Source organism: Ranitomeya variabilis, chromosome 3, assembly GCF_051348905.1.
Source record: "Ranitomeya variabilis isolate aRanVar5 chromosome 3, aRanVar5.hap1, whole genome shotgun sequence".
Classification (NCBI taxonomy): Eukaryota; Metazoa; Chordata; class Amphibia; order Anura; family Dendrobatidae; genus Ranitomeya; species Ranitomeya variabilis.
In genome coordinates, this window is record NC_135234.1 from 775174801 (window position 1) to 775200544 (window position 25744).

Below are 25744 nucleotides of genomic sequence, written 5' to 3' on the forward strand. Positions count from 1 at the left end.
AAGAAAAGAGGAAACAGCAGAATGGTGAATGCAGCTCTGGAGGAACCGAAGGAAAAGAAAAGAGAAAACAGCAGAATGGTGAATGCAGCTCTGGAAGGAACCGTAGGAAAATAAAAGATCAAATAGCAGAATGGTGAATGCAGCTCTGGAAGTAACCGTAGGAAAATAAAAGATCAAATAGCAGAATGGTGAATGCAGCTCTGGAAGTAACCGTAGGAAAATAAATGATCGAACAGCAGAATGGTGAATGCAGCTCTGGAGGAACCGAAGAAAAAGAAATGAGAAAACAGCACAATGGTGAATGCAGCTCTGGAGGTAACCGTAAAAAAATAAATGATCAAACAGCACAATGGTAATTGCAGCTCTGGAGGTAACCGTAGGAAAATAAATGATCAAACAGCAGAATTGTGAATGCAGCTCTGGAGGTAACCGTAGGAAAATCAATGATCAAACAGTACAATGGTGATTGCAGCTCTGGAAGTAACCGTAGGAAAATAAATGATCAAACAGCAGAATGGTGAAGGCAGCTCTGGAGGTAACCGTAGGAAAATAAATGATCAAACAGCAGAATGGTGAAGGCAGCTCTGGAGGTAACCGTAGGAAAATAAATGATCAAACAGCAGAATAGTGAATGCCGCTCTGGAGGTAACCGTAGGAAAATAAATGATCAAACAGCAGAATGGTAAATGCAGCTCTGGAGGAACCGAAGAAAAAGAAATGAGAAAACAGCACAATGGTGAATGCAGCTCTGGAGGTAACCGTAAAAAAATAAATGATCAAACAGCACAATGGTGATTGCAGCTCTGGAGGTAACCGTAGGAAAATAAATGATCAAACAGCAGAATTGTGAATGCAGCTCTGGAGGTAACCGTAGGAAAATCAATGATCAAACAGTACAATGGTGATTGCAGCTCTGGAAGTAACCATAGGAAAATAAATGATCAAACAGCAGAATGGTGAAGGCAGCTCTGGAGGTAACCGTAGGAAAATAAATGATCAAACAGCAGAATGGTGAAGGCAGCTCTGGAGGTAACCGTAGGAAAATAAATGATCAAACAGCAGAATAGTGAATGCCGCTCTGGAGGTAACCGTAGGAAAATAAATGATCAAACAGCAGAATGGTAAATGCAGCTCTGGAGGTAACCATAGGAAAATAAATGATCAAACAGCAGAATTGTGAATGCAGCTCTGGAGGTAACCGAAGAAAAAGAAATGAGAAAACAGCACAATGGTGATTGCAGCTCTGGAGGTAACCGTAAAAAAATAAATGATCAAACAGCACAATGGTGATTGCGGCTCTGGTGATAATCAAAGCCAAAAGAACAAGAAAGCAGCAGAATAGCAAATGCAGGTCTGGTGGTAACCAGAGAAAAAGAATTCAGAAACGGTAAAATGGTCAATGCCGTTCTGGAGAAAAAGATGCAATATAAGTCATAAAGAGAAGGCTGGAGAGCCATCAATAAACAGCTAGAAACCTGAATGCAGCTCTGGTGGTAACTGGAGTAAAAAAATGTATGAAAGTATGATGAATACAGCTCTGGTTAGGATTAGAGAAAAAGACACTTTGTCATTCATAATCAGAACTTAATGAAACACTAAAACGCCGAGTGCAGCACTGGAGGCAACTAGAGTATTAGAAATGATCAAACAGCAGAACGGTGAGCGCAGCTCTTGTTGGGACTACAAAAAGACACATAATACAACTTATGAACTAAGTAAAGAAAAGGCCTCAATGACAGAAATAAAAGTCTAGAATAGAGAATGCAGCTCCGGGGGTAAACGGAGTAAACAAAATAATTACACATTAGACTGGACACGGCAGCTCCGGATGGGACTAGAGAAAAATTCAAGATAAAACTCAATCAGCACTGAAAGAATTGACAGCTGTCGCGATATCACGGCCATGCTGAGCGCAGCTCCGGCATCAACCGGAGTCAATTAAAAAACGGAAACCGCAGAATGGTGAGTGCAGCTCTGGTTGGGACTACAGAGAAAGGCACAATATCACTCATCTACATAAAAAGAATGACAGAACACTAGGAAGCCGACTGCAGCTCTGGTGGTAACCATAGAAAAAGAGAGCAGAATAGTGAATGCAGCTCTGGCTGTAACTAGAGGAAACAACACAGCAGAATAGTGAATGCAGCTCTGGGTGGGACTAGAGAAGACGACATAACTTGCGATCAGTACAGGATAAATAAGGTTTTCGGGGGCCGCCAGGAGTCGGGTTTGGCGCAGTTTATGGCGCCCCCCCCCCCTTGTTATACATCGCACCGCACTACCAGTGGCTCAGATGGACGCAGTCACGGGAACATTTGCCCCCGCGATGCTCCAGGACCCCCGATCAGCGGCGAGATGTATGTACACACCTGCTCCAGCAGGGGGCAGCGCTCTCTGTGTGTCTATCCTCCATGACACCTGGAAACATGCGACCGAGTGCAGTCAATGAAATGTGATCGGCCCATCAACGTGTGTGTGTGTGTGTGTGGGGGGGTTCTGCACAGTCGCAGTGTGGGGGGGTTCTCTACAGTCGCAGTGGGGGAGGGGGGGATTTCTCCACGGCCACGGTGGGGGGGGGGGGGGATTTCTCCACGGTCACGGTGGGGGGGGGGGGGGGGAATTCTCCACGGTCGCAGTGTGTGTGTGTGGGGGGGGGAGGAATTTCTCCACGGTCGCAGTGGAGGGGGCTCTCTACAGTGGCAGTGTGGGGGGGTTCTCTACAGTGGCAGTGGGGGGGATTTCTCCACGGTCGCAGTGGGGGGGGGGGGGGGGATTTCAATACAGTGGCAGTGGGGGGGATTTCTCCACGGTCGCAGTGGGGGTGGGGGGGATTTCTCCACAGCGGCGGCGGGGAGATTCACGGAGAGCACACGCCCCATAGTAACACTTTATAGGTCCGGGGTGACGTCATAAGGCACCTGTGGTAATAAAGGCAGACAAGATGGCGGCCGGCGGCCACACGACACCGTCCAGGAGCGGCGGCCATTTTGGTCTAACATTTGAAATGTGAAAACGTATTAAATATATAGAAACTAAGAGCAGAGTCGGCGGTGCGCCTGCGGGGGTCAGTGACCGCTGCACATCACACCTACAGAAATGTCTAGAAGGACGGCGGCGCCGGTGTCCAGCAGCACAGCACCAGTGCGGATACCCTGCGTACGGCGGCAGTGACGGCTCCGCGGAGCGGGGGAAGGTGCAGCAGCGCAGGCGGAGCGGGGACAACCTCATTTACGGAGCTGCAGGTTGTCCAGTATGATCTTCTTGTGGGTGGGATCCAGCACGCCGGCCTCCTCCAGGTCCTCCTCCACAATGTCGCTGCAAGACACAAGGTGACGGGTTCAGGAGGGAAGACACGTCTGCAGAGCATTGCGCCAACCTGTGTGACCGCAGAGCATCGCACCAACCTGTGCGTCACAGAGCATCGTGCCAACCTGTGCGTCACAGAGCATCGCGCCAATCTGTGTGTCTGCAGAGCATCGCGCCAATCTGCGCGTCACAGAGCATCGCGCCAACCTGTGCGTCACAGAGCATCGCACCAACCTGTGCGTCACAGAGCATCGCACCAACCTGTGCGTCACAGAGCATCGCGCCAACCTGTGTGACCGCAGAGCATCGCGCCAACCTGTGCGTCACAGAGCATCGCGCCAATCTGTGTGTCTGCAGAGTATCGCGCCAACCTGTGCGTCACAGAGCATCGTACCAACCTGTACGTCGCAGAGCATCGCGCCAACCTGTGTGACCACAGAGCATCGCGCCAACCTGTGCGTCACAGAGCATCGCGCCAACCTGGGCGTCACAGAGCATCGCGCCAATCTGTGTGTCTGCAGAGCATCGCACCAACCTGTGCGTCACAGAGAATCGCACCAACCTGTGCGTCAGAGCATCGCATCAACCTGTACGTCGCAGAGCATCGCACCAACCTGTACGTCGCAGAGCATCGCACCAACCTGTACGTCGCAGAGCATCGCGCCAATCTGTGTGACCGCAGAGCATCGCGCCAATCTGTGTGTCTGCAGAGCATCGCGCCAACCTGTGCGTCAGAGCATCGCGCCACCCTGCGCGTCAGAGCATCGCGCCAACCTGCGCGTCACAGAGCATCGCGCCAACCTGTGCGTCACAGAGCATCGCGCCAACCTGTGCATCACAGAGCATCGCGCCAACCTGCGCGTCACAGAGCATCACGCCAACCTGCGCGTCACAGAGCATCGCGCCAACCTGCGCGTCAGAGCATCGCGCCAACCTGCGCGTCAGAGCATCGCGCCAACCTGCGCGTCACAGAGCATCGCGCCAACCTGCGCGTCACAGAGCATCGCGCCAACCTGCGCGTCAGAGCATCGCGCCAACCTGCGCATCACAGAGCATCGCGCCAACCTGCGCGTCACAGAGCATCGCGCCAACCTGCGCGTCACAGAGCATCGCGCCAACCTGCGCGTCACAGAGCATCACGCCAACCTGTGCGTCACAGAGCATCGCACCAACCTGTGCGTCAGAGCATCGCGCCAACCTGTGCGTCACAGGGCATCGCGCTAACCTGCGCGTCGCTCTAACCTGCGCGGCCTACTGGAGTCTGACAAGAGCGAATATCGCGCTCTTGCCTCATCACTGGCTGAGTCCCCCATGCTTTACACTGCAGCTCCATAGTCAGTGACTGCTGTTGCATCTTCCCTGCTTTACACTGCGGCTGTGCTCAGGGGGCTTTAGCTCAGCTGCATTGTCTACAGGAGTCGGAGAGACCCTGAACCCCACCTCTCCTTCATGGCTCTGCAGGTCTCTGCTGTCCTCCATGCTTTACACTGCCATGTATAAGAGTGGAGCCCCCTGTAGCAGCCCCCACTCTTCTGGGCAGCAGACACTGGGGTCTGAGTGTCGGGCTGCTCCGTACCTGAGGAACTCCAGGTCGTCCCAGCCGTTGTGGATGAGCCCCTCCTCGTATCTCTCCAGCCCGATACCCCGCAGCCACTCGCCCACGCTGGACCCCGGCAGTGAGTTGCGGCCCCCCTGGTACGCAGCCTGCAGACGAGAAGATGGGAGAGTCATCGGGGAGGCAGGGGGATACAGATGGATGGTGGCTGCTGCGCCGTTGTCAGCCGGCTTTCCGGCTGGGCTCTCACCTCCTCGGCCAGGTCTTCCTGGATGCTCTCCCGGATGCAGTGCGGGGGGAAGACGAGGGGCCGGCTGAAGTCCATGCTGCGGGGAGGAAGCTCCATCTTGCTTTTCCCGGACATGAGGTGCCGGCTCTGGGCTTCGGTTTTGCTCCCTGAATAGTCCACCTCACTGAGGGTGCGTGCCATCTGCAGCACGGAGCAGGAGCGGTCGTCCTGGTGCGCGGGGCCACCACCGCCACCGTGAGTCTCTGCTATATAGGTGGACTGTAGTGGTGGTATGGGGGGCCGGGACTGCGTTTTGGGGTGATACTTTGCATCGGGGGGATCACTGAAGGTGACGCCCACCCGGACTTTGCGCTGCTCGGCCTCCTCCGACGGGCGGGTGTGCAGCTCGCCTGACGTCATGTAGAAAGGATTATCCAGTATCTCAAACTCGGCAGATTTTGGGAGCGGAGGCGGTGGGAAGTCCGGGGGCGGCAGATTCAGGGTGCCCCCATCTTCATCGGACGACGTCTCCTCGCTCCGGGCGCTGTGCTGGAATGGACGCCGCTGGGCTGGGACTGTGATCTGCACTTTGTTCTTGGGGGCCGCAGTGGAAGTGGCGGCCGGCCCATCGGGGGGCAACAGCTGATGGGGGACCCCTTCCAGGACGTAGTATGCCGGGTTATTGAAGCTGTTCTTTATGCCGAGCGCATCACCCTCCGCCTGCGCCTCCATCTTACACCTGCAGAGGACAAAATGCACCAAGGTCAAGCTCCGCTCCGGCCCCTGATACTCCGCAAGCTGCAGCTTAGGGGGGCCGCATGGGCCTTAGACATCCAGCAGCACCACGAACTGTGGAGACACCCCCATGCTAAGGGGGTCCACAGAGGCCACTATTCTACACGATCATGTGGGCTACATACGTGGTGTCTTATACTCCGGCCACAGACAAAGCTGCAGCAAAACTTGTGTGCTTACACCAAGCCTTGTACTCCAGTCACTTTAGTTCAGACAGAGCCGAGCTCCCACAATGCAACGCAGTCATTACTGTATTATAGTGACCGACGTGGGCACTACAACTCCCACAATCCCACAAGTTGTCGCCCCCCATTGCTGCACTCACCGTGCTAGCGCCGGGTCCTCCTTGGTGGTGCCGGGTAGTGCAGCAGGTGGGCGGCCGGTGGGGTGAGCCGGACCTTTCTCAGGTTCTTCAAACACCTTCCCGAGTGTGGGGGCCGGTGCCTCAGACAGCGGGGGCTTCCTGCTAGTACACGGGGGAACGGAAGGAAACACTTATAGTTGGATGACAGGTGAGGGGGCACGGCGGAGGAAGGGGTGAGGGTTGTGCAGGCAAGGAGCGCACGGCGGGGGGAGAAGAAGTGGGGCGCACGGCGGGGGGAGAAGGAGAGGGGCGCACGGCGGGGGGAGAAGGAGAGGGGCGCACGGCGGGGGGAGAAGGAGAGGGGCGCACGGCGGGGGGAGAAGGAGAGGGGCACACGGCGGGAGGAGGAGAGGGGCGCACGGCGGGGGAGAAGGCGAGGGGCGCACCGCGGGGGGAGAAGGCGAGGGGCGCACGGCAGGGGGAGAAGGCGAGGGGCGCACGGCAGGGGGAGAAGGCGAGGGGCGCACGGCAGGGGGAGAAGGCGAGGGGCGCACGGCAGGGGGAGAAGGAGAGGGGCGCACGGCAGGGGGAGAAGGAGAGGGGCGTATGGCAGGGGAAGAGGGGCGTATGGCAGGGGAAGAGGGGCGCACGGCAGGGGGAGAAGGCGAGGGGCGCACGGCAGGGGGAGCAGGCGAGGGGCGCACGGCAGGGGGAGCAGGCGAGGGGCGCACGGCAGGGGGAGAAGGCGAGGGGCACACGGCAGGGGGAGAAGGCGAGGGGCGCACGGCAGGGGGAGAAGGAGAGGGTCGTACGGCAGGGGGAGAAGGCGAGGGGCGCAAGGTAGGGGGAGAAGGAGAGGGGCGCAAGGTAGGGGGAGAAGGAGAGGGGCGCAAGGTAGGGGGAGAAGGAGAGGGGCGCAAGGTAGGGGGAGAAGGAGAGGGGCGCACCGCAGGGGGAGAAGGCGAGAGGTGCAGGAGAGGGGCACATGGTGGGGAAAAGGTGAGGGGCACATGGTGGGGGGAGAAGGAGAGAGGCGCCCGGCAAGGGGAGCATGGCAGAGAAAGCGAGAGGTGCAGGCGAGGGGCACATGGTGGGGAAAAGGTGAGGGGCACATGGTGGGGGGAGAAGGAGAGGGGTGCACGGCAGGGGGAGAAAGCGAGAGATGAAGGTGAGGGGTGCAAGCATGAGGCGCACAGTGGGGGAAGAGGGAGAGGGGCGCACAGCTGGGGAGAAGGAGAGGGGCGCACGGCTGGGGAGAAGGAGAGGGGCGCACAGCTGGGGAGAAGGAGAGGGGCGCACAGCTGGGGGAGAAGGAGAGGGGAGCACGGCTGGGGAGAAGGGTGCAGGTGGAGGAGGAGAGGGGAGCACGGCTGGGGAGAAGGAGAGGGGAGCATGGCGGGAGAGAAGGGTGCAGGTGGGGGGAGAAGGAGAGGGGTGCAGGTGGGGGGGAGAAGGAGAGGGGTGCAGGTGGGGGGGAGAAGGAGAGGGGTGCAGGTGGGGGGAGAAGGAGAGGGGTGCAGGTGGGGGGAGAAGGAGAGGGATGCAGGTGGGGGGAGAAGGAGAGGGGTGCAGGTGGGGGGAGAAGGAGAGGGGTGCAGGTGGGGGGAGAAGGAGAGGGGTGCAGGTGGGGGGAGAAGGAGAGGGGTGCACGGCTGGGGGAGAAGGCAAGGAGTGCACGACTGGGGGGGAGAAGGAGAGGGATGCACGGCTGGGGAGGGGGCATTACCTGCTGTACTCATGGTTGGGACGGGACATGGACGGCGGTTTCCCTTTCACGGCTCCAGTCTCATCTTTGTCGATACTGATCCATTCTAGAGGAAGAGCAGAACGCTGGGTCATGTGACTGCGGCCCCCCATCCCCTCAGAGCGCGACATTTCTTCCTCTTACCGTACAGGCGCTCTCTGGTCCCCATGCGCTCTGCGGGCACCCGAACCTTCATACAGCCCCGGATGTTGCCGGTCTCCTCGCCCCGGTGGGACAGGTACGTCAGGAACTGCTGCGCGGTGCTGCCGATCATGGACTTCAGCGCAATGACGCACTCGCCTGCGGAGAAGGACGGCACACGTGATGTATACAGGGTACAGGAAAAACACAAAAAATGCGCTTGGTTTGAGTTGGTACACATGCAGCACATAAACACATGTTCACATTGGCCATGAAGCAAAAAATCTACAAGAACCAAACAAACAAACCCTGCTGTACATAAATGATGGCCAGTGTGAACCTGCGTTTATGTGCTGCCTGTATACCAACTTACAGCTCAGTTTTTGTGTTTTTTTCTCTGTATTTTTCTCCCTTCGGTGAGCTGGAGATCACATTTTATAGCTTCCCCAGACTGGTGTCTGCAGGTCGGGACCCGCTCCTGTGTCTGCCCTTATTCACACACTGGGGTCAGCGCTGACACATATCGGACAGTGTAGGACCGCCCCGATCAGGGTCCCTTGCCGTCGGTGCGATGGCTTTTATGCTATTTTTGATCATACGCAGTATTACTAAGAACCCGGTGTTATTCCGATGCTCTTTGCTTTTTACATATTTAGTTACAGGTTTATGATCATTTTATTTCTTGTGGTTTTTTGGCACATACAGGCCACGGCTCACAGCTCGGCGTCCCTCTGCCTTCATCACACCCGTGTACCCATCTTCTGCAGATCTCTATAGACTTTGTGCCGTCTCCTCGCTATTATCAGCGCCTCTGCTTTCTGTCAGTGACTAGTAATATTCTGGTTCAGTACAGAGACAGTTAACCCCTCCTGATCTGGACGCTTCCCTGTCTGACACTACAGCCCTCATACATCAATGCACGGACGGCGGCACCGTTACCACCCTCTGTAAGGACAGGAGCGGCGCTCACCGTACGACTCGTAGCCGTCCATGGACTTCACGGTCAGCAGCAAGTGCTGGTCCTGCAGATACTCGATCTCAGACAGGATGGGCCGCAGCTGCAAGAGAAGGACAAAGCCGAGAATGACGTCACCGCGGCGAGTCATGGCACAGCGTAGCAGATAATGGGCCCCCGGGGGCAAGGACACAACGCAGCTATCTGAGGACTAGAGGTCAGTGATACGATAGTCTGCAGAATGGATCTCCACGTATTGGTCAGGATGAAGAGGGGCAGAGCCGATCGGCCAGGGGGGCAGAGCCGATCAGCCAGGGGGGCAGAGGTATATACTAATCTGCAGGACAGTATTATGTGTTATCAGTAGGTGGAGGTAATGATGCGATGCTCTGCAGACATATGGGTCACTCACGGTTGGCAGTTGCCTCGATGACCACTGGACTTTCAGAAAGTTGATGTTATCGATGCTCTGACTGTCATTCTCGCTGCTCTTCTTATATTCTGTAGGAAAACAGGACATCCAATCAAAAGGACACCCTTAATACCCGGGGGTTCAGCACATTCACACAGCAGCTCCCTTCTCCCCTAGTACCTGGGGTGGAGCACATTCACACAGCAGCTCCCGTCTCCCCTAGTACCTGAGGGTGGAGCACATTCACACAGCAGCTCCCTTCTCCCCTAGTACCTGGGGTGGAGCACATTCACACAGCAGCTCCCTTCTCCCCTAGTGCCTGAGGGTGGAGCACATTCACATGGCAGCTCCCTTCTCCCCTAGTGCCTGAGGTGGAGCACAGTCACACAGCAGCTCCCTTCTCCCCTAGTGCCTGAGGGTGGAGCACATTCACACAGCAGCTCCCTTCTCCCCTAGTGCCTGAGGGTGGAGCACATTCACACAGCAGCTCCCGTCTCCCCTAGTACCTGAGGGTGGAGCACATTCACACAGCAGCTCCCTTCTCCCCTAGTGCCTGAGGGTGGAGCACATTCACACAGCAGCTCCCTTCTCCCCTAGTACCTGAAAGTGGAGCACATTCACACAGCAGCTCCCGTCTCCCCTAATACCTGGGGTGGAGCACATTCACACAGCAGCTCCCTTCTCCCCTAGTGCCTGAGGGTGGAGCACATTCACACAGCAGCTCCCTTCTCCCCTAGTACCTGGGGTGGAGCACATTCACACAGCAGCTCCCTTCTCCCCTAGTGCCTGAGGGTGGAGCACATTCACACAGCAGCTCCCGTCTCCCCTAGTACCTGAGGGTGGAGCACATTCACACAGCAGCTCCCTTCTCCCCTAGTGCCTGAGGGTGGAGCACATTCACACAGCAGCTCCCGTCTCCCCTAGTACCTGAGGGTGGAGCACATTCACACAGCAGCTCCCGTCTCCCCTAGTACCTGAGGGTGGAGCACATTCACACAGCAGCTCCCTTCTCCCCTAGTACCTGGGGTGGAGCACATTCACACAGCAGCTCCCTTCTCCCCTAGTGCCTGAGGGTGGAGCACATTCACACAGCAGCTCCCTTCTCCCCTAGTGCCTGAGGGTGGAGCACATTCACACAGCAGCTCCCGTCTCCCCTAGTACCTGAGGGTGGAGCATATTCACACAGCAGCTCCCTTCTCCCCTAGTGCCTGAGGGTGGAGCACATTCACACAGCAGCTCCCTTCTCCCCTAGTGCCTGAGGGTGGAGCACATTCACACAGCAGCTCCCTTCTCCTCTAGTGCCTGAGGGTGGAGCACATTCACACAGCAGCTCCCGTCTCCCCTAGTACCTGAAAGTGGAGCACATTCACATGGCAGCTCCCGTCTCCCCTAGTACCTGGGGTGGAGCACATTCACACAGCAGCTCCCTTCTCCCCTAGTACCTGAAAGTGGAGCACATTCACATGGCAGCTCCCGTCTCCCCTAGTACCTGGGGTGGAGCACATTCACACAGCAGCTCCCATCTCCCCTAATACCTGGGGTGGAGCACATTCACACAGCAGCTCCCTTCTCCCCTAGTACCTGGGGTGGAGCACATTCACACAGCAGCTCCCGTCTCCATTAGTGCCTGAGGGTGGAGCACATTCACACAGCAGCTCCCTTCTCCCCTAGTACCTGGGGTGGAGCACATTCACACGGCAGCTCCCGTCTCCCCTAGTACCTGGGGTGGAGCACATTCACATGGCAGCTCCCGTCTCCCCTAGTACCTGAGGTGGAGCACATTCACACGGCAGCTCTCGTCTCCCCTAGTACCTGGGGTGGAGCACATTCACATGGCAGCTCCTTTGTGCCTGAGCGTGGAGCACATTCACATGGCAGCTCCTTTCTCCCCTAGTACGGGGTCTGAGGGTGGAGCACATTCACACGGCAGCTCCCGTCTCCCCTAGTACCTGGGGTGGAGCACATTCACACAGCAGCTCCCGTCTCCCCTAGTACCTGAGGGTGGAGCACATTCACACAGCAGCTCCCGTCTCCCCTAGTACCTGGGGTGGAGCACATTCACACAGCAGCTCCCTTCTCCCCTAGTACCTGGGGTGGAGCACATTCACACGGCAGCTCCCGTCTCCCCTAGTGCCTGGGGTGGAGCACATTCACACGGCAGCTCCCGTCTCCCCTAGTGCCTGAGGGTGGAGCACATTCACACGGCAGCTCCCGTCTCCCCTAGTACCCGAGGGTGGAGCACATTCACACAGCAGCTCCCGTCTCCCCTAATACCTGGGGAGGAGCACATTCACATGGCAGCTCCCTTCTCCCCTAGTGCCTGAGGGTGCAGCACATTCACATGGCAGCTCCCGTCTCCCCTAGTACCTGGGGTGGAGCACATTCACACAGCAGCTCCCTTCTCCCCTAGTGCCTGAGGGTGGAGCACATTCACACAGCAGCTCCCTTCTCCCCTAGTGCCTGAGGGTGGAGCACATTCACACAGCAGCTCCCGTCTCCCCTAGTACCTGAGGGTGGAGCACATTCACACAGCAGCTCCCTTCTCCCCTAGTGCCTGAGGGTGGAGCACATTCACACAGCAGCTCCCTTCTCCCCTAGTGCCTGAGGGTGGAGCACATTCACACGGCAGCTCCCGTCTCCCCTAGTACCTGGGGTGGAGCACATTCACACAGCAGCTCCCTTCTCCCCTAGTGCCTGAGGGTGGAGCACATTCACACAGCAGCTCCCTTCTCCCCTAGTACCTGGGGTGGAGCACATTCACACGGCAGCTCCCGTCTCCCCTAGTGCCTGGGGTGGAGCACATTCACACAGCAGCTCCCTTCTCCCCTAGTGCCTGAAAGTGGAGCACATTCACATGGCAGCTCCCGTCTCCCCTAGTACCTGGGGTGGAGCACATTCACACAGCAGCTCCCATCTCCCCTAATACCTGGGGTGGAGCACATTCACACAGCAGCTCCCTTCTCCCCTAGTACCTGGGGTGGAGCACATTCACACAGCAGCTCCCGTCTCCATTAGTGCCTGAGGGTGGAGCACATTCACACGGCAGCTCCCGTCTCCCCTAGTACCTGGGGTGGAGCACATTCACATGGCAGCTCCCGTCTCCCCTAGTACCTGAGGGTGGAGCACATTCACATGGCAGCTCCCTTCTCCCCTAGTACCTGGGGTGGAGCACATTCACATGGCAGCTCCCGTCTCCCCTAGTACCTGAGGTGGAGCACATTCACACGGCAGCTCTCGTCTCCCCTAGTACCTGAGGTGGAGCACATTCACACGGCAGCTCCCATCTCCCCTAGTGCCTGGGGTGGAGCACATTCACATGGCAGCTCCTTTGTGCCTGAGGGTGGAGCACATTCACATGGCAGCTCCTTTCTCCCCTAGTACGGGGTCTGAGGGTGGAGCACATTCACACGGCAGCTCCCGTCTCCCCTAGTACCTGGGGTGGAGCACATTCACACAGCAGCTCCCTTCTCCCCTAGTGCCTGAGGGTGGAGCACATTCACACAGCAGCTCCCTTCTCCCCTAGTACCTGGGGTGGAGCACATTCACACGGCAGCTCCCGTCTCCCCTAGTGCCTGGGGTGGAGCACATTCACACGGCAGCTCCCGTCTCCCCTAGTGCCTGAGGGTGGAGCACATTCACACGGCAGCTCCCGTCTCCCCTAGTACCTGGGGTGGAGCACATTCACACGGCAGCTCCCGTCTCCCCTAGTACCCGAGGGTGGAGCACATTCACACAGCAGCTCCCGTCTCCCCTAATACCTGGGGTGGAGCACATTCACACAGCAGCTCCCGTCTCCCCTAATACCTGGGGTGGAGCACATTCACACGGCAGCTCCCGTCTCCCCTAGTACCTGGGGTGGAGCACATTCACACGGCAGCTCCCGTCTCCCCTAGGGTGGAGCACATTCACACAGCAGCTCCAGTTTTCTCTAGTCCCCTAGGGTGGAGCACATTCAAATGGAAGCTCCAGTTTTCTTTAGTTGCCTAGGGTGGAGCACATTCACATTGCAGCTCCCGTCTCCCCTAGTCCCCTAAGGTGCAGCACATTCACACTGCAGCTCCCTTCTCCCCTAGTCCCCTAAGGTGCAGCACATTCACACGGCAACTCCAGTCTCCCCAAGTACCCAGGAGTGGAGTACATTCACACGGGAGCTCCTATCTCCCCAAGTACCCTGGGGTGGAGCACATTCACACGGCAGCTCCAGACGTCATTCCTGGGATCCACTCACCTTCCAAACATCCGGAATAAAACTCTATGAAGAACTTGGTTCTGCTCGCCGTCTTCACTATGGCCTCAACGCTCTCAAACTCTATGTAGGCCTGATCTGACGGCTTCAGGAGACCTGGATATCGGACAGATTGTCAGCTCATAGGACCGGGGCAGACGGCGCAGAGCGGGGATGTCACACCGCACTCCCGTGTTCTGCAGCTCTGATTATATTATGTCCCTTTTGTAAATATGTATTTATAAACTTCCCACCTTTCTTAGAGACAAACTGTGACGTCACTCCGACTTCGAAGGATGCGAAAACCGGGGAATGATCGCTGGTCATGATGTCATCAGTGCACCCTGCAGAGAACAACCACAGATGACATCACAGGTAAACACCACCCTTCCCCGCCCCCGTAATAATCCGCACTCACCATACGAGTTACATATCATGTGAGTTTCCGGGTGGGATTTCCACAGGATCCGGTCACACCAGGAAGGAACATTAGTCCGGACCTGGAACACAGCCAAGAACAAGCCTCTGAGTCCCCAGGTTATACCATCCTGCCCCTGTTATTACAGCAGGCGAGGTACGAGGCACCGCACGCCTCACTGGATACATCGGTATATACAAGACTCCAGGGAAGAAACATGGAGGCTGAGACTCACGCATCATACACTAAATGTGGACTGCGGGGACAGAGAGAGGAAGAGCTGGAGAGGCGGGGGTTAACACATCAGGCGGGGGTCCCGGGACTACTCACCCCAGTGGGTTTGTGCTTGTGCCACACATAGGTGTCCCTGGAGCCCCTCTCATAGCGATATGTGGGGGGGAACGTGATCTCCTCCTCACCTGCAACAGATGGAAAACCCAGAGATGCTGAGGACAGGACGATGGGGGGTAATGGGCCAATGGGGAGAGAAAGAGTGACGGGCCGATGGGGAGAGAGAGGGCGCGACGGGCCGATGGGGAGAGAGAGGGCGCGACGGGCCGATGGGGAGAGAGAGGGCGCGACGGGCCGATGGGGAGAGAGAGGGCGCGACGGGCCGATGGGGAGAGAGAGGGCGCGACGGGCCGATGGGGACAGAGAGGGCGCGACGGGCCGATGGGGACAGAGAGGGCGCGACGGGCCGATGGGGACAGAGAGGGCGCGACGGGCCGATGGGGACAGAGAGGGCGCGACGGGCCGATGGGGACAGAGAGGGCGCGACGGGCCGATGGGGACAGAGAGGGCGCGACGGGCCGATGGGGACAGAGAGGGCGCGACGGGCCGATGGGGAGAGAGAGGGCGCGACGGGCCGATGGGGAGAGAGAGGGCGCGACGGGCCGATGGGGAGAGAGAGGGCGCGACGGGCCGATGGGGACAGAGTGCGCGACGGGCCGATGGGGACAGAGGGCGCGACGGGCCGATGGGGACAGAGGGCGCGACGGGCCGATGGGGACAGAGAGGGCGCGACGGGCCGATGGGGAGAGAGAGGGCGCGACGGGCCGATGGGGAGAGAGGGCGCGACGGGCCGATGGGGAGAGAGAGGGCGCGACGGGCCGATGGGGAGAGAGAGGGCGCGACGGGCCGATGGGGAGAGAGAGGGCGCGACGGGCCGATGGGGAGAGAGAGGGCGCGACGGGCCGATGGGGAGAGAGAGGGCGCGACGGGCCGATGGGGAGAGAGAGGGCGCGACGGGCCGATGGGGAGAGAGAGGGCGCGACGGGCCGATGGGGAGAGAGAGGGCGCGACGGGCCGATGGGGAGAGAGAGGGCGCGACGGGCCGATGGGGAGAGAGAGGGCGCGACGGGCCGATGGGGAGAGAGAGGGCGCGACGGGCCGATGGGGAGAGAGAGGGCGCGACGGGCCGATGGGGAGAGAGAGGGCGCGACGGGCCGATGGGGAGAGAGAGGGCGCGACGGGCCGATGGGGAGAGAGAGGGCGCGACGGGCCGATGGGGAGAGAGAGGGCGCGACGGGCCGATGGGGAGAGAGAGGGCGCGACGGGCCGATGGGGAGAGAGAGGGCGCGACGGGCCGATGGGGAGAGAGAGGGCGCGACGGGCCGATGGGGAGAGAGAGGGCGCGACGGGCCGATGGGGAGAGAGAGGGCGCGACGGGCCGATGGGGAAGCAAGAGTGACGGGCCAATGGGGAAGCAAGAGTGACGGGCCAATGGGGAAGCAAGAGTGACGGGCCAATGGGGAAGCAAGAGTGACGGGCCAATGGGAAGGGAACATGACATGCGGATGGAAGGGGGTAGCGAGATGGGCCGATAGGGGAAAAACGTGACATGCTGATGGGAGAGGGATGATTTAATGGGACGATGGGGGGATAGCGCTATGGGATAGAATAAAAGGTCAATGAGGGGGGCTCTGTGTACCGAGCTGCAGGGGTTACACTCGGGATCGGGTCTTACTGAATCGCAGGAAGATCTTGTTCTTCTCCTTCTCCAGATTGAGTTGATCGACTTTCAGCAGCGGCTCAAACTCCTTCCGGCTGATAAAATTCAGGATTTCCTGTAATGAGACATAAACGTGTAGGAGATGACAACATGCCAGTGCCACCATGTTACACATCATACAGGCCCAATCTATCAGCATGTGCCCCCCACGTCTGCACATACAGGTGCGGACCACCAAGGGTCTAGCACACATCCACACAATGTAGATCTACCTCTGCCGGTAGCCCACTACAGACACCTGGTGCTGCCATGTCGAGCTCCGGCCTCACCTGTACGTCCATGTCCAGACGGTAGTTCAGGTCTCCGAACCAAAAGAGATGAGTGAACCGGAGAGAAATGTCGAAGGAGTTCAGCTGCTTATCCCCCAGAGACAGGAGCCGCAGGATGTCCAGGTAATTCTGGTTACGTCTGAGAGAAACCAGGAACACATGTGAGAGACCACCACCTCCTACTCCCCCCGGCAAAAGAGGGCCACCACCGCCTACTCCACCCAGCAGGAGAGGGCCACCACCGCTTACTCCACCCAGCAGGAGAGGGCCACCACCGCCTACTCCACCCAGCAGGAGAGGGCCACCACCGCCTACTCCACCCAGCAGGAGAGGGCCACCACCACCAACTCCACCCAGCAGGAGAGGGCCACCACCGCCTACTCCACCCAGCAGGAGAGGGCCACCACCACCAACTCCACCCAGCAGGAGAGGGCCACCACCGCCTACTCCACCCAGCAGGAGAGGGCCACCACCACCAACTCCACCCAGCAGGAGAGGGCCACCACCGCCTACTCCACCCAGCAGGAGGGGGCCACCACCGCCTACTCCACCCAGCAGGAGAGGGCCACCACCGCCTACTCCACCCAGCAGGAGAGGGCCACCACCGCCTACTCCCCTCGGTAGGAGAGGGCCACCACCACGCCTACTTTCTCCTGGGCAATAGAGGCCACCACTGCCTACTCCCCTCGGCAGGAGAGGGCCAACACTTCCTACTCTCTCAGGCAGGAGAGTGCCAACACCACCTACTTTCTCCAGGGCAAGAAAGGCTACTACTGCCTACTCCCATCGGCAGGAGAAGGTCACAACCGCCTACTTCCCTTCCCGAGCAAAAGAGGGCCACCACCGCCTAATTTCCCCTGAGCAAGAGATGGCCACCACCGCTTACTTCCCCCTAAGCAAGAGATGGCCATCACCGCCTACTTTCCCCTGGGCAAGAGAGGGCCACCACCACCTACTTTCCCGTGGGCAAGAGGGCCACCACCACCTACTTTCCCCTGGGCAAGAGAGGGCCACCACCACCTACTTTCCCGTGGGCAAGAGGGCCACCACCACCTACTTTGCCCTGAGCAAGAGAGGGCCACCACCACCTACTTTCCCTACTGGCAAAAGAGGGCCACAATCACCTACACACCCACGACAGGAGAGGGTCAACAGCGTTTACTCCCTTCCCCATGGCAGCTCCTCAATCTAACCCCCCCTTTGGCATGAGAAGGCCACCACCGCCTCTCCAAGAGACTTTAGAGGCACAATCATGTTGACCTGGAGAACTTACCTGGCAGTTTTCTCATTCCCTGAGGTCAGGTGACAATTTACAAAGCCAAATGAGGTCCCGTTGAACATGAAGGATATGCCCACGGCACCTTTATTCCCTGTGTGGAGAAGAGACCATGTTACAGCAGCCATCTTGTCTCCCTCTCGATCATCCTGATCGCCCTCACACTGTCCTCACCTAAGGTGTTGGCTATCCCGGTCTTGACACTGGATGTGCTCACGTGTGTGATGCGGTTCTCGTGCTCCACACGAACCAGGACGACGATCTTTATGTTCCATAAGGACTGCATGGCGACCTGCGGGACACGGCGGCAGATTTTTAATGACTGTTACCTCAAGGCGATGGGGGTCCTGTCCTGGCACGTACCGGCCGATAGTCCAGCTCGGTGCACTCTTTCAGCATCACCCTCAGGAAATCCACCCACTCCTTATCGCCCACAGAATTCTCCTGCGTTCCGAACACGTAGATGTCGTGGGGTATGGTGACCGCCATCTCATCCAGCGTCTTCCCCAATCCTTTGGAGCCCATCCAGGAGGTGATGTTCTTCTGGGGCGGTACACTTCCTGTGTAGAAGATAATATCACCGTGTTTTACAGCAAGCAGTAATACGAGATCTGTCTTACCTCATGCTCTGCTGACATCTAGTGGCCACTGTGAAAACTATCAGATTTCCTACATTACTTCTACAGGAATCTTGGTTTTGTTCTCACCCATGTTCCAGGTCCCTATGAAGACGGAGATCATGTCTGGTTCATCTTGGTTGGAGTGCTTGTTCTTCATTAACTGAAGCAACTGGCAAAAGGCTTCACGTTTCTAAAGAAAAGGGAGGACATCGTGGTATAAGACGGGTCCATTAAGTTCTCTACATACTGTAATATTGCTCCAGACCAGTCAAAACTACAACCCCCATTAGGCAGAAGGCAACTTTCCTTATTCAGGTTCTGGACATACTGGACAATCCCTTTAAGTCATGTGATATAAAGTTTCAGACAAGTGGACGTCTTACCCTGGCGCTGACGAATATGAAGTCTTTCCGTTGGGTCTTATCCTTCTCCTTCTCAAACACGATTCCAAGCTTGGACGGGACCCGCTGGGACTTGATCAGCTGCCGGACTGCAAGGAGGAAGGTAAAAAGGGCTTTAATATCGCAGAGCCCCGAGCTCGCAGTCACATCATACTGGTGTGAAGGGACAAATTAAGAAAGATTCTCCATTTTGTGCTTTTCGACTCCATTTTGTTGTTTTGATATAAATATTGTTAGTAGGCTAAAGTTTACAGCTGTTATGAGACCTTGATGAGACCTTGATTGTTGCAACCTGGGCAGAACATGAGACTGAGGGTGCATTGTTCTACGAGACTTTGACGTCCAGACTGTTCCTGCATTCTTATAGGTTAAGAACTGTGAGTGTGTTCTTATGCTGATTGGTTGAAGTATAATTTCTAGGACTATGAAAAGTCATACACAATAAACGGGGGCCAGAGAGATCAGCTTGATCCCCCCCAAACAGAGACACACGTCTCCGTCTGGTCATTTTCAGTTGCCGGCAACGCCTTGTAGATTAATTTGGAAATCACTGAGTTAACCGTGAAGGATCACTTTAGATCCTCCCTCAACAGTTGGCGCCCGAAACGTGGGGCCCCAAATAGGAACGCCTCTGCCCCCCGGAGGACAACAAGACAAAAGACCCTCGGACCGGACACAGGCACTGGAAAATTGGGACTGATCATCCCCATAACCACGGTAAGATGGAAGATGGCAGTTATACTGTCCAGACTGACCGTTTGGTGTGGTTTTCCTGTGTTTGTTGCTGCAAAGAGGATCTGAGGTTTGTCCCCGATGGTGGCGTGATTCTTGGGTGGAATCATATAGCGGTGTAGTTCCGTTGGGAGCCCAGTGCTCGAACCGTACCTCATAAGGGACGGACACCCCGGATTGACCAGTGATGTAATTCTCTTTATAGTCAAAATATCCTGAATTCCTGATCACTGTTAGAATCAGGCGCGGTGAGGTGATCGAAGATGGGTAGGATGCGTAACTCAGGAATATATAGATATATATGTGTATTTCCAGAGGTGTCCGGAGGGAAAGTCTGAGACGCCCTCCTCCTTTCGCTGAGTACCGCGATTTTGGGTTGTCCCAGCGGGGGACGGGTAAACCTAGTGGAATAGACTATACGGCCGCTCTAGTACTATGCACGACTAAGTAAGGATATTTAGCTCTAAAGGAGAATCAGTTCCCGTGGAAGAAGAAGACGACTTTGAATTTGTGTGATGAATCTGATATTGTTAGCCCAAAGACGGGGAAAGAAATCTGTCAGGAATGCAGGGAAAATATTCTCAATCTGGCATGTGAATTGTGTGATGAAGGTTTGGTAGAAATTAATTAAGTATGAGAACTGCTGTATTCCGTTTCTGTGTGAAATTTCTAAGATACTAGATGGGAGGGGTCAAACAGCTGCGTTATTGCTTTCTTCTTTCTGTGCTGAGGAATGCTGCGGTTTTCTTATCTCTGTGTCTCTGGTAAGGAGGGGGCACGTGGCTGCGTTCTAAGTTTCTCTGTATTTTCTTGGTATAGTACGTGCTGGAAGATCTGTGTTTTGTTTAAAGGACCTGCTTCAAGTTGAGTGGTTGATATATAGCAAATTGAGGATCAACAGAGGATGTGAATTCTGATTGTTTTTGGGACGTTGAAAAAGGAAAGTTGTCTATTACTATGACAAAAAACCTGGATGTTTTGTGGTACTAGAAGGAACTGAGAAAGTGACTGAGATTAATGTGTCAGGAAAGCAAACAATCAAAAATTTTGGACAGGGGTCTCCCTGCTAGATAATATGGTCCCTCCCCAGGAAATTAAGCCTCTACTCCCGACTGTAAGCCTTATGCCCCTTAACCCCAAGGCACCAATATATCCTGGACTGCCGAGAAGTTCTATGGGCGTCTTATCGTAGTATTTAAAGATCTGGGATTCTCATTGTAACAAAAAGCCCATTCACACCTTTTTGTGGCAGCTTTAATGTCAGTCCTTAAATCTGAATTGAAAGAGGCAATAATGTCAGTCAGACCCGATATCGAGACTTCCACTCCAGATGATGCATTAAAAGTAGTAAAAAAGGTTTTAAGAACTTACCCCGCTCTGCATCAGCAGGGAAATTAAAGGTTAAATCAGTAGCCGCAGCGAATCCTGCTCTAATTCCAGCCCCCACCGCAGCTACAAGCCGCAAGGACGCAGCTCCGTTCCTTATCAGTGGCCCATGTAACAGACTCCAGCTCCTGCCCTCCTCCCACCGTACACAAATCCAGTCTCATACTCCAATATTTCTTTAACCCTATGTCTAGGAATCTCCCTCCCAAGCCCCGCCATGTCAATTCTCAGACCAAGAGCTTGTTTTAATTAGAGTAGATGGCAGACCTAATAAATATACTCTCACAAAACCCATCCCTGTGGGACCTTTCCCTGAAGTCACGGCTCGGTTCGTAATCTCTCCCACATGTCCGGTTCATTTACTGGGGGCAGATTTATTATCACAGTTCCGCTCCAGAATACAATTCCAAGATGATGGTCAGATGGTCCTTACGTTATATAACCCCTATGCAGATGAATATAATGTGGATGATCTTTTGTTGTGTGCACGAACAGAGCGGGAAGCCATTGCTGCCACTGTTAGCCTCCTCAAGTATCTGGCAGTTCTGAACTGTCGGGTTTCGGCCTCGAAACTTCGGTTCTGCCTTGGTCAAGTGATATTTTTGGGTCACTGTCTCCTTCAGGGTGTCAGACACCTCACAAAAGAAAGAAAAATAGCCGTCAGCTCCCTTCCTTTTCCGAAAGATGAGAATGAACTCCAGCATTTTCTTGGACTATGTACTTATTGTCGTCAGTGGATACCGGACGCATCCCGCATAATGCAACCTTTCTACAATGCCCTGAAAGACGGTTTAAGATGTGCTGATGATTTTGGCAGATTCCACACCGGATACGCTGTTACTACGGAAGACACTGTAGTGCACGCAGCTGCACTCCCTCCCTCACTGTCAGCACAAGAAGCAGAACTTCAGGCTCTGTCTACTGCATGTGTTCTGACCAAAGACAGGCGGGCTAATATATACACGGACTCACAGTATGCATTTGGTATTGCTCATGATTTCGGAGCCCTATGGGCCAATCGAGGGTTTATTACCACCACTGGGACTCCAGTGAAGAATGCTTAAGCTGTTAAAACCCTCATGGACTCAATCAAATTACCTACCCAGGTGGCCATTATCAAAGTTAAGGCGCACGGTCCTAGGAACAGTCCACAGACTGTTGGTAACACCTTTGCGGATATGGAAGCAAAAGCTGCTGCTCTCCTACCCGTTGACCTGACCATACCAGCTATGGTGACCACACGCTCTCAGCGTAAACAGTTACAAGAAATACTGAATCCACAGGAACCTGATGATCCACGACAGACTGAGGTTTTCTGTCGGACCCCGCGAGACCGCTTAATGAAGATGCAGAGAATGTCTCCAAAGGAAGAAGTGAAGCAGTGGAAGGCTGATGGAGCATGTATGGACAATGGTCTCTGGAAAAGGACCAACTTGTGTGCCTCCCTAAGCGGATGTATCCTGCTATTGCCATGTGGGCACATGGGCCCACACATCGAGGAAAAAACAGGCCCTAGCCCTGGTACAAAAATTCTACTGGGCTCCAGGTATTCCTACAGTCCTGACAGCACACAACCGTGCATGTAACATCTGTCAGACCTGCAATCCCGGTCAACTTCAATGTGTACCCTCGAAGTACCTTGCTAAGCCCGACTATCCTTTCCAAAGGCCCCAGGTGGACCACATCACGTTGCCCAAGTCTGGAAGGTATGAATACTGTCTGGTGGTTGTCGACATGTTCTCCAGTTGGCCGGAAGCATTCCCAGTTACCAACATGACTGCAAAGACTACAGCGAAGAAACTGGTGATGGAAGTTATATGCAGATATGGTGTTCCAGAAGTCATCGAACGTGACCAAGTTCCGGCCTTTTCTTCTCATGTGTATCAGGAGGTTCTGACAATGCTTGGATCCACTGTAGCCCTCCATACTCTGTACTATCCACAATCTAGTGGGAAAGTTGAGAGGCTGAACGGCACACTGAAGGGACAATTGACCAAAATGATGCAGGAGACTACGGCTGCATGGCCAGAGCTCCTACCCATTGTACTGTACCACATTCGTACTACCCCTAAGGCAAAATATGGCCTGTCCCCATATGAGATATTGTTTGGTGCTAGGCTCCCAGTTGAAAATTTCCAGCCTCAGTAGTTATCAGAAGAAACTGACCGTGCTGTTCAATGTGTTATTCAGCTTAGTCAAAATCTTGCTAACACCTATGTTTTAGTTTTTTCTTCCCCTCCAGATTCAGCAGAAACCGACACTTGTCACAACTTGAAATCTGGTGGTTTTGTGGTCGTGAAAAGGCATGTCAGAAAACACGGACTAGAACCCTTGTATGACGGTCCCTACCAAGTCCTCAGTATCACTCCTATGTCAGTAAAGCTGGAAGGAAGACCGACGTGGATCCACGTATCGCACTGCAAGCTGGTCAAACAGACTAGTAGCAAATAAGGGGACATAATGTTTTGGTTTTTTGTATTTCTATATAATAATATTGGTAACCGTATGGGACAGCCTAAATTCCCCAACATCCTTGAATAATAAGTTTGTACAATATCATGAAAGATTAGTAGTACAGATGGGTATAGCCAATAAAATTGTCAGTTCTATTTTTATTTATTCTATGATTACACAAATGTGGGATAAATTGCTTAGGGCCACAGATTATCTAGATGATCAAATTTGGGATATATTGGATATACTTGTTACTACTGTTGCTGTCCAAAACCAACTTATCATAGTCACTAATCAACACACTGTAGTACTGGATTACTTTACAGCAGCACAGCGTGGTATGTGTCAGGTTATTGGACCCGCTTGCTGTCATTATATAGATCCCAATAGCACTATGAAGTTAAAGTTAAAGGATATTCAAAGACTCAGAGATTAATATGATAAAGACAATGACCGTAATAAGGACCGTTGGTGGGCAGACACCTTCTCCTTTCTTAATCCAGCAAATTCGTTTAAGAGATTTGGGGGCTGGATAGCTGAAATCTTGTAAAGTTTGTTATATATTGTTGCCTTTTTCCTTGTCATGTATGTAATACTAAAACTTGTTTTTTTGGTGTATTTCTGTGTGTATTAGGAAATTCTGCACTAAGACAACTAATGATGATACCATAAGCGTTGCCACCCCTGCTCTTCTCTACACCGATTTCACAAAGTTACCTGATGAAGATGTTGGAGCCAAGCGCATGGCTATCTTCAAAAGATCCCCACCACTGTTATCAATAATTGTTATTCGTAAATTCTAGTATACAGGGGGGACGGGTACGCCGCAACAGCCATGGCTGGTAACATGGCACCAGCCATGTGAAGACCAGTACCCCTCGAGCTTATAGCTTGGGATAGTACCTCTGATGCTGGACATTAACCCCTTAGTGACAGCCAATACGTCTTTTAACTGACCTAAGATATAAGAGAATAGCATCCCCATACAGGTGACAATCCAGCAGCTGTCGGCTGTACACTATAGCTGACAACTTGCTGCATCAGCCACAATCAGTGTTTGCACCGTCCATATCTGTTTAACCCCTTAGATGCTGCTGTCAATAGTGACTACATCATTATAAATGGTTAACAGAGTGTGGGGGATTCCTCTTTATCCAAACTGGTGCCCTCAGATCATTATTTTGAGGTCCTGATGTTTGCGATGGCAATTCACGACCAAATAGCGGCCTTAGAGTCTGACGGCTGTAGTAATCTGTTCAGAAGTTAGAGGCATTTAGGTGGTAAAAATACACATTTTCATTTCTGTCATACCACTTTGCATTAATTCCTGTAAAGCACCTGAAGAGTTAATAAACTATCTGACAGCAGTTTTCAATATGTCTAGGGGTGCTGTTTTTAAAATGGTATCACGTTTGGGGGATTCCTAATATATGGGGCCCCTAAAGCCACTTCAAACATTGATAAGTTCCTAAAAAAATAAATTTTGTAAATTTCCTTGAAAAAATGAAAAATTGCTGCTACATTTTTAAACCTCCTAAAATGCTAACAAAATAAAATAACATTTTAAAAATGGTGCTGATGTAAAGCCGACATGTGGGAAATGTTATTTATTAATGGTTTGCTGAGGTATGACCATCTGGATTAAAGGGATAATCATTCAAATTTAGAAAATTGCTAATTTTTTAACATTTTTCTCAAATTTTTGTTATTTTTTATAAATAAGCACAAAACAGATTGATCTAAATTTACCATTATCATAAAGTATAATGTGTCACGAAAAAACAGTCTCAAAATCACTGGGATTTGTTGAAGCGTTGCAGAGTTATTACCACATAAAGTGACACTGGTCAGATTTAAAAAATTTGGCTCTGTCACTAAGGGGTTAATTAACAAAATTTATCTAGGGGGGAATGTGAAGGGACAAATTAAGAAAGATTCTCCATTTTGTGCTTTTCGACTCCATTTTGTTGTTTTGATATAAATTTTGTTAGTAGGCTAAAGGTTACAGCTGTTATGAGACCTTGATGAGACCTTGATTGTTGCAACCTGGGCAGAACATGAGACTGAGAGTGTATTGTTCCATGAAGCTTTGACGCACAGATTGTTCCTGCATTCTTATAGGCTAAGAACTGTGAGCGTGTTCTTATGCTGATTGGTTGAAGTATCATTTCTATGACTATGAAAAGTCATACACAATAAACGGGGGGCCAGAGAGATCAGCTTGATCCCCCCCAAACAGAGACACACGTCTCCGTCTGGTCATTTTCAGTTGCCGGCAACGCCCTGTAGATTAATTTGGAAATCACTGAGTTAACCGTGAAGGATCACTTTAGATCCTCCCTCAACACTGGTATAGACGTTACTTCAAGATGTAGTGGTCCTTGTAAGCCCCAGAGACCACCAGGATGTGGGCCGAGGTGCAGAAGTGAAGACCGGCGGGTCACCAGCCCGGGACGGCACTATTCGCACTGCTCATCCCAACTCCAGACCCTTCTCAGCCTTGTGACACTA

At 54.0% G+C, this 25744-nt stretch overlaps 1 protein-coding gene across 3 annotated transcripts in view; it reads right to left on the minus strand.

Moving 5' to 3' along the window:
- Window positions 1–3090: 3090 nt before the first annotated feature.
- INPPL1 (inositol polyphosphate phosphatase like 1) overlaps window positions 3091–25744 on the minus strand; it is a 54113-nt gene continuing 31459 nt past the window's right edge. For all 3 annotated transcript variants that reach the window (XM_077298866.1, XM_077298868.1, XM_077298867.1), the window contains exons 10-28: window positions 18644–18750; window positions 18348–18450; window positions 18004–18200; window positions 17815–17932; window positions 17638–17734; window positions 16365–16503; window positions 16051–16150; window positions 14415–14503; window positions 14085–14166; window positions 13921–14010; window positions 13670–13783; window positions 9442–9530; window positions 9045–9132; window positions 8078–8233; window positions 7916–8000; window positions 6211–6351; window positions 5112–5829; window positions 4883–5010; window positions 3091–3315 (exon numbers count right to left, since the gene is read on the minus strand). In XM_077298866.1, coding sequence (XP_077154981.1) covers window positions 3225–3315; window positions 4883–5010; window positions 5112–5829; window positions 6211–6351; window positions 7916–8000; window positions 8078–8233; window positions 9045–9132; window positions 9442–9530; window positions 13670–13783; window positions 13921–14010; window positions 14085–14166; window positions 14415–14503; window positions 16051–16150; window positions 16365–16503; window positions 17638–17734; window positions 17815–17932; window positions 18004–18200; window positions 18348–18450; window positions 18644–18750 — 2732 coding nt within the window. In that variant the 3' untranslated portion in view covers window positions 3091–3224. The remainder of the gene's footprint in view (window positions 3316–4882; window positions 5011–5111; window positions 5830–6210; window positions 6352–7915; window positions 8001–8077; window positions 8234–9044; window positions 9133–9441; window positions 9531–13669; window positions 13784–13920; window positions 14011–14084; window positions 14167–14414; window positions 14504–16050; window positions 16151–16364; window positions 16504–17637; window positions 17735–17814; window positions 17933–18003; window positions 18201–18347; window positions 18451–18643; window positions 18751–25744) is intronic.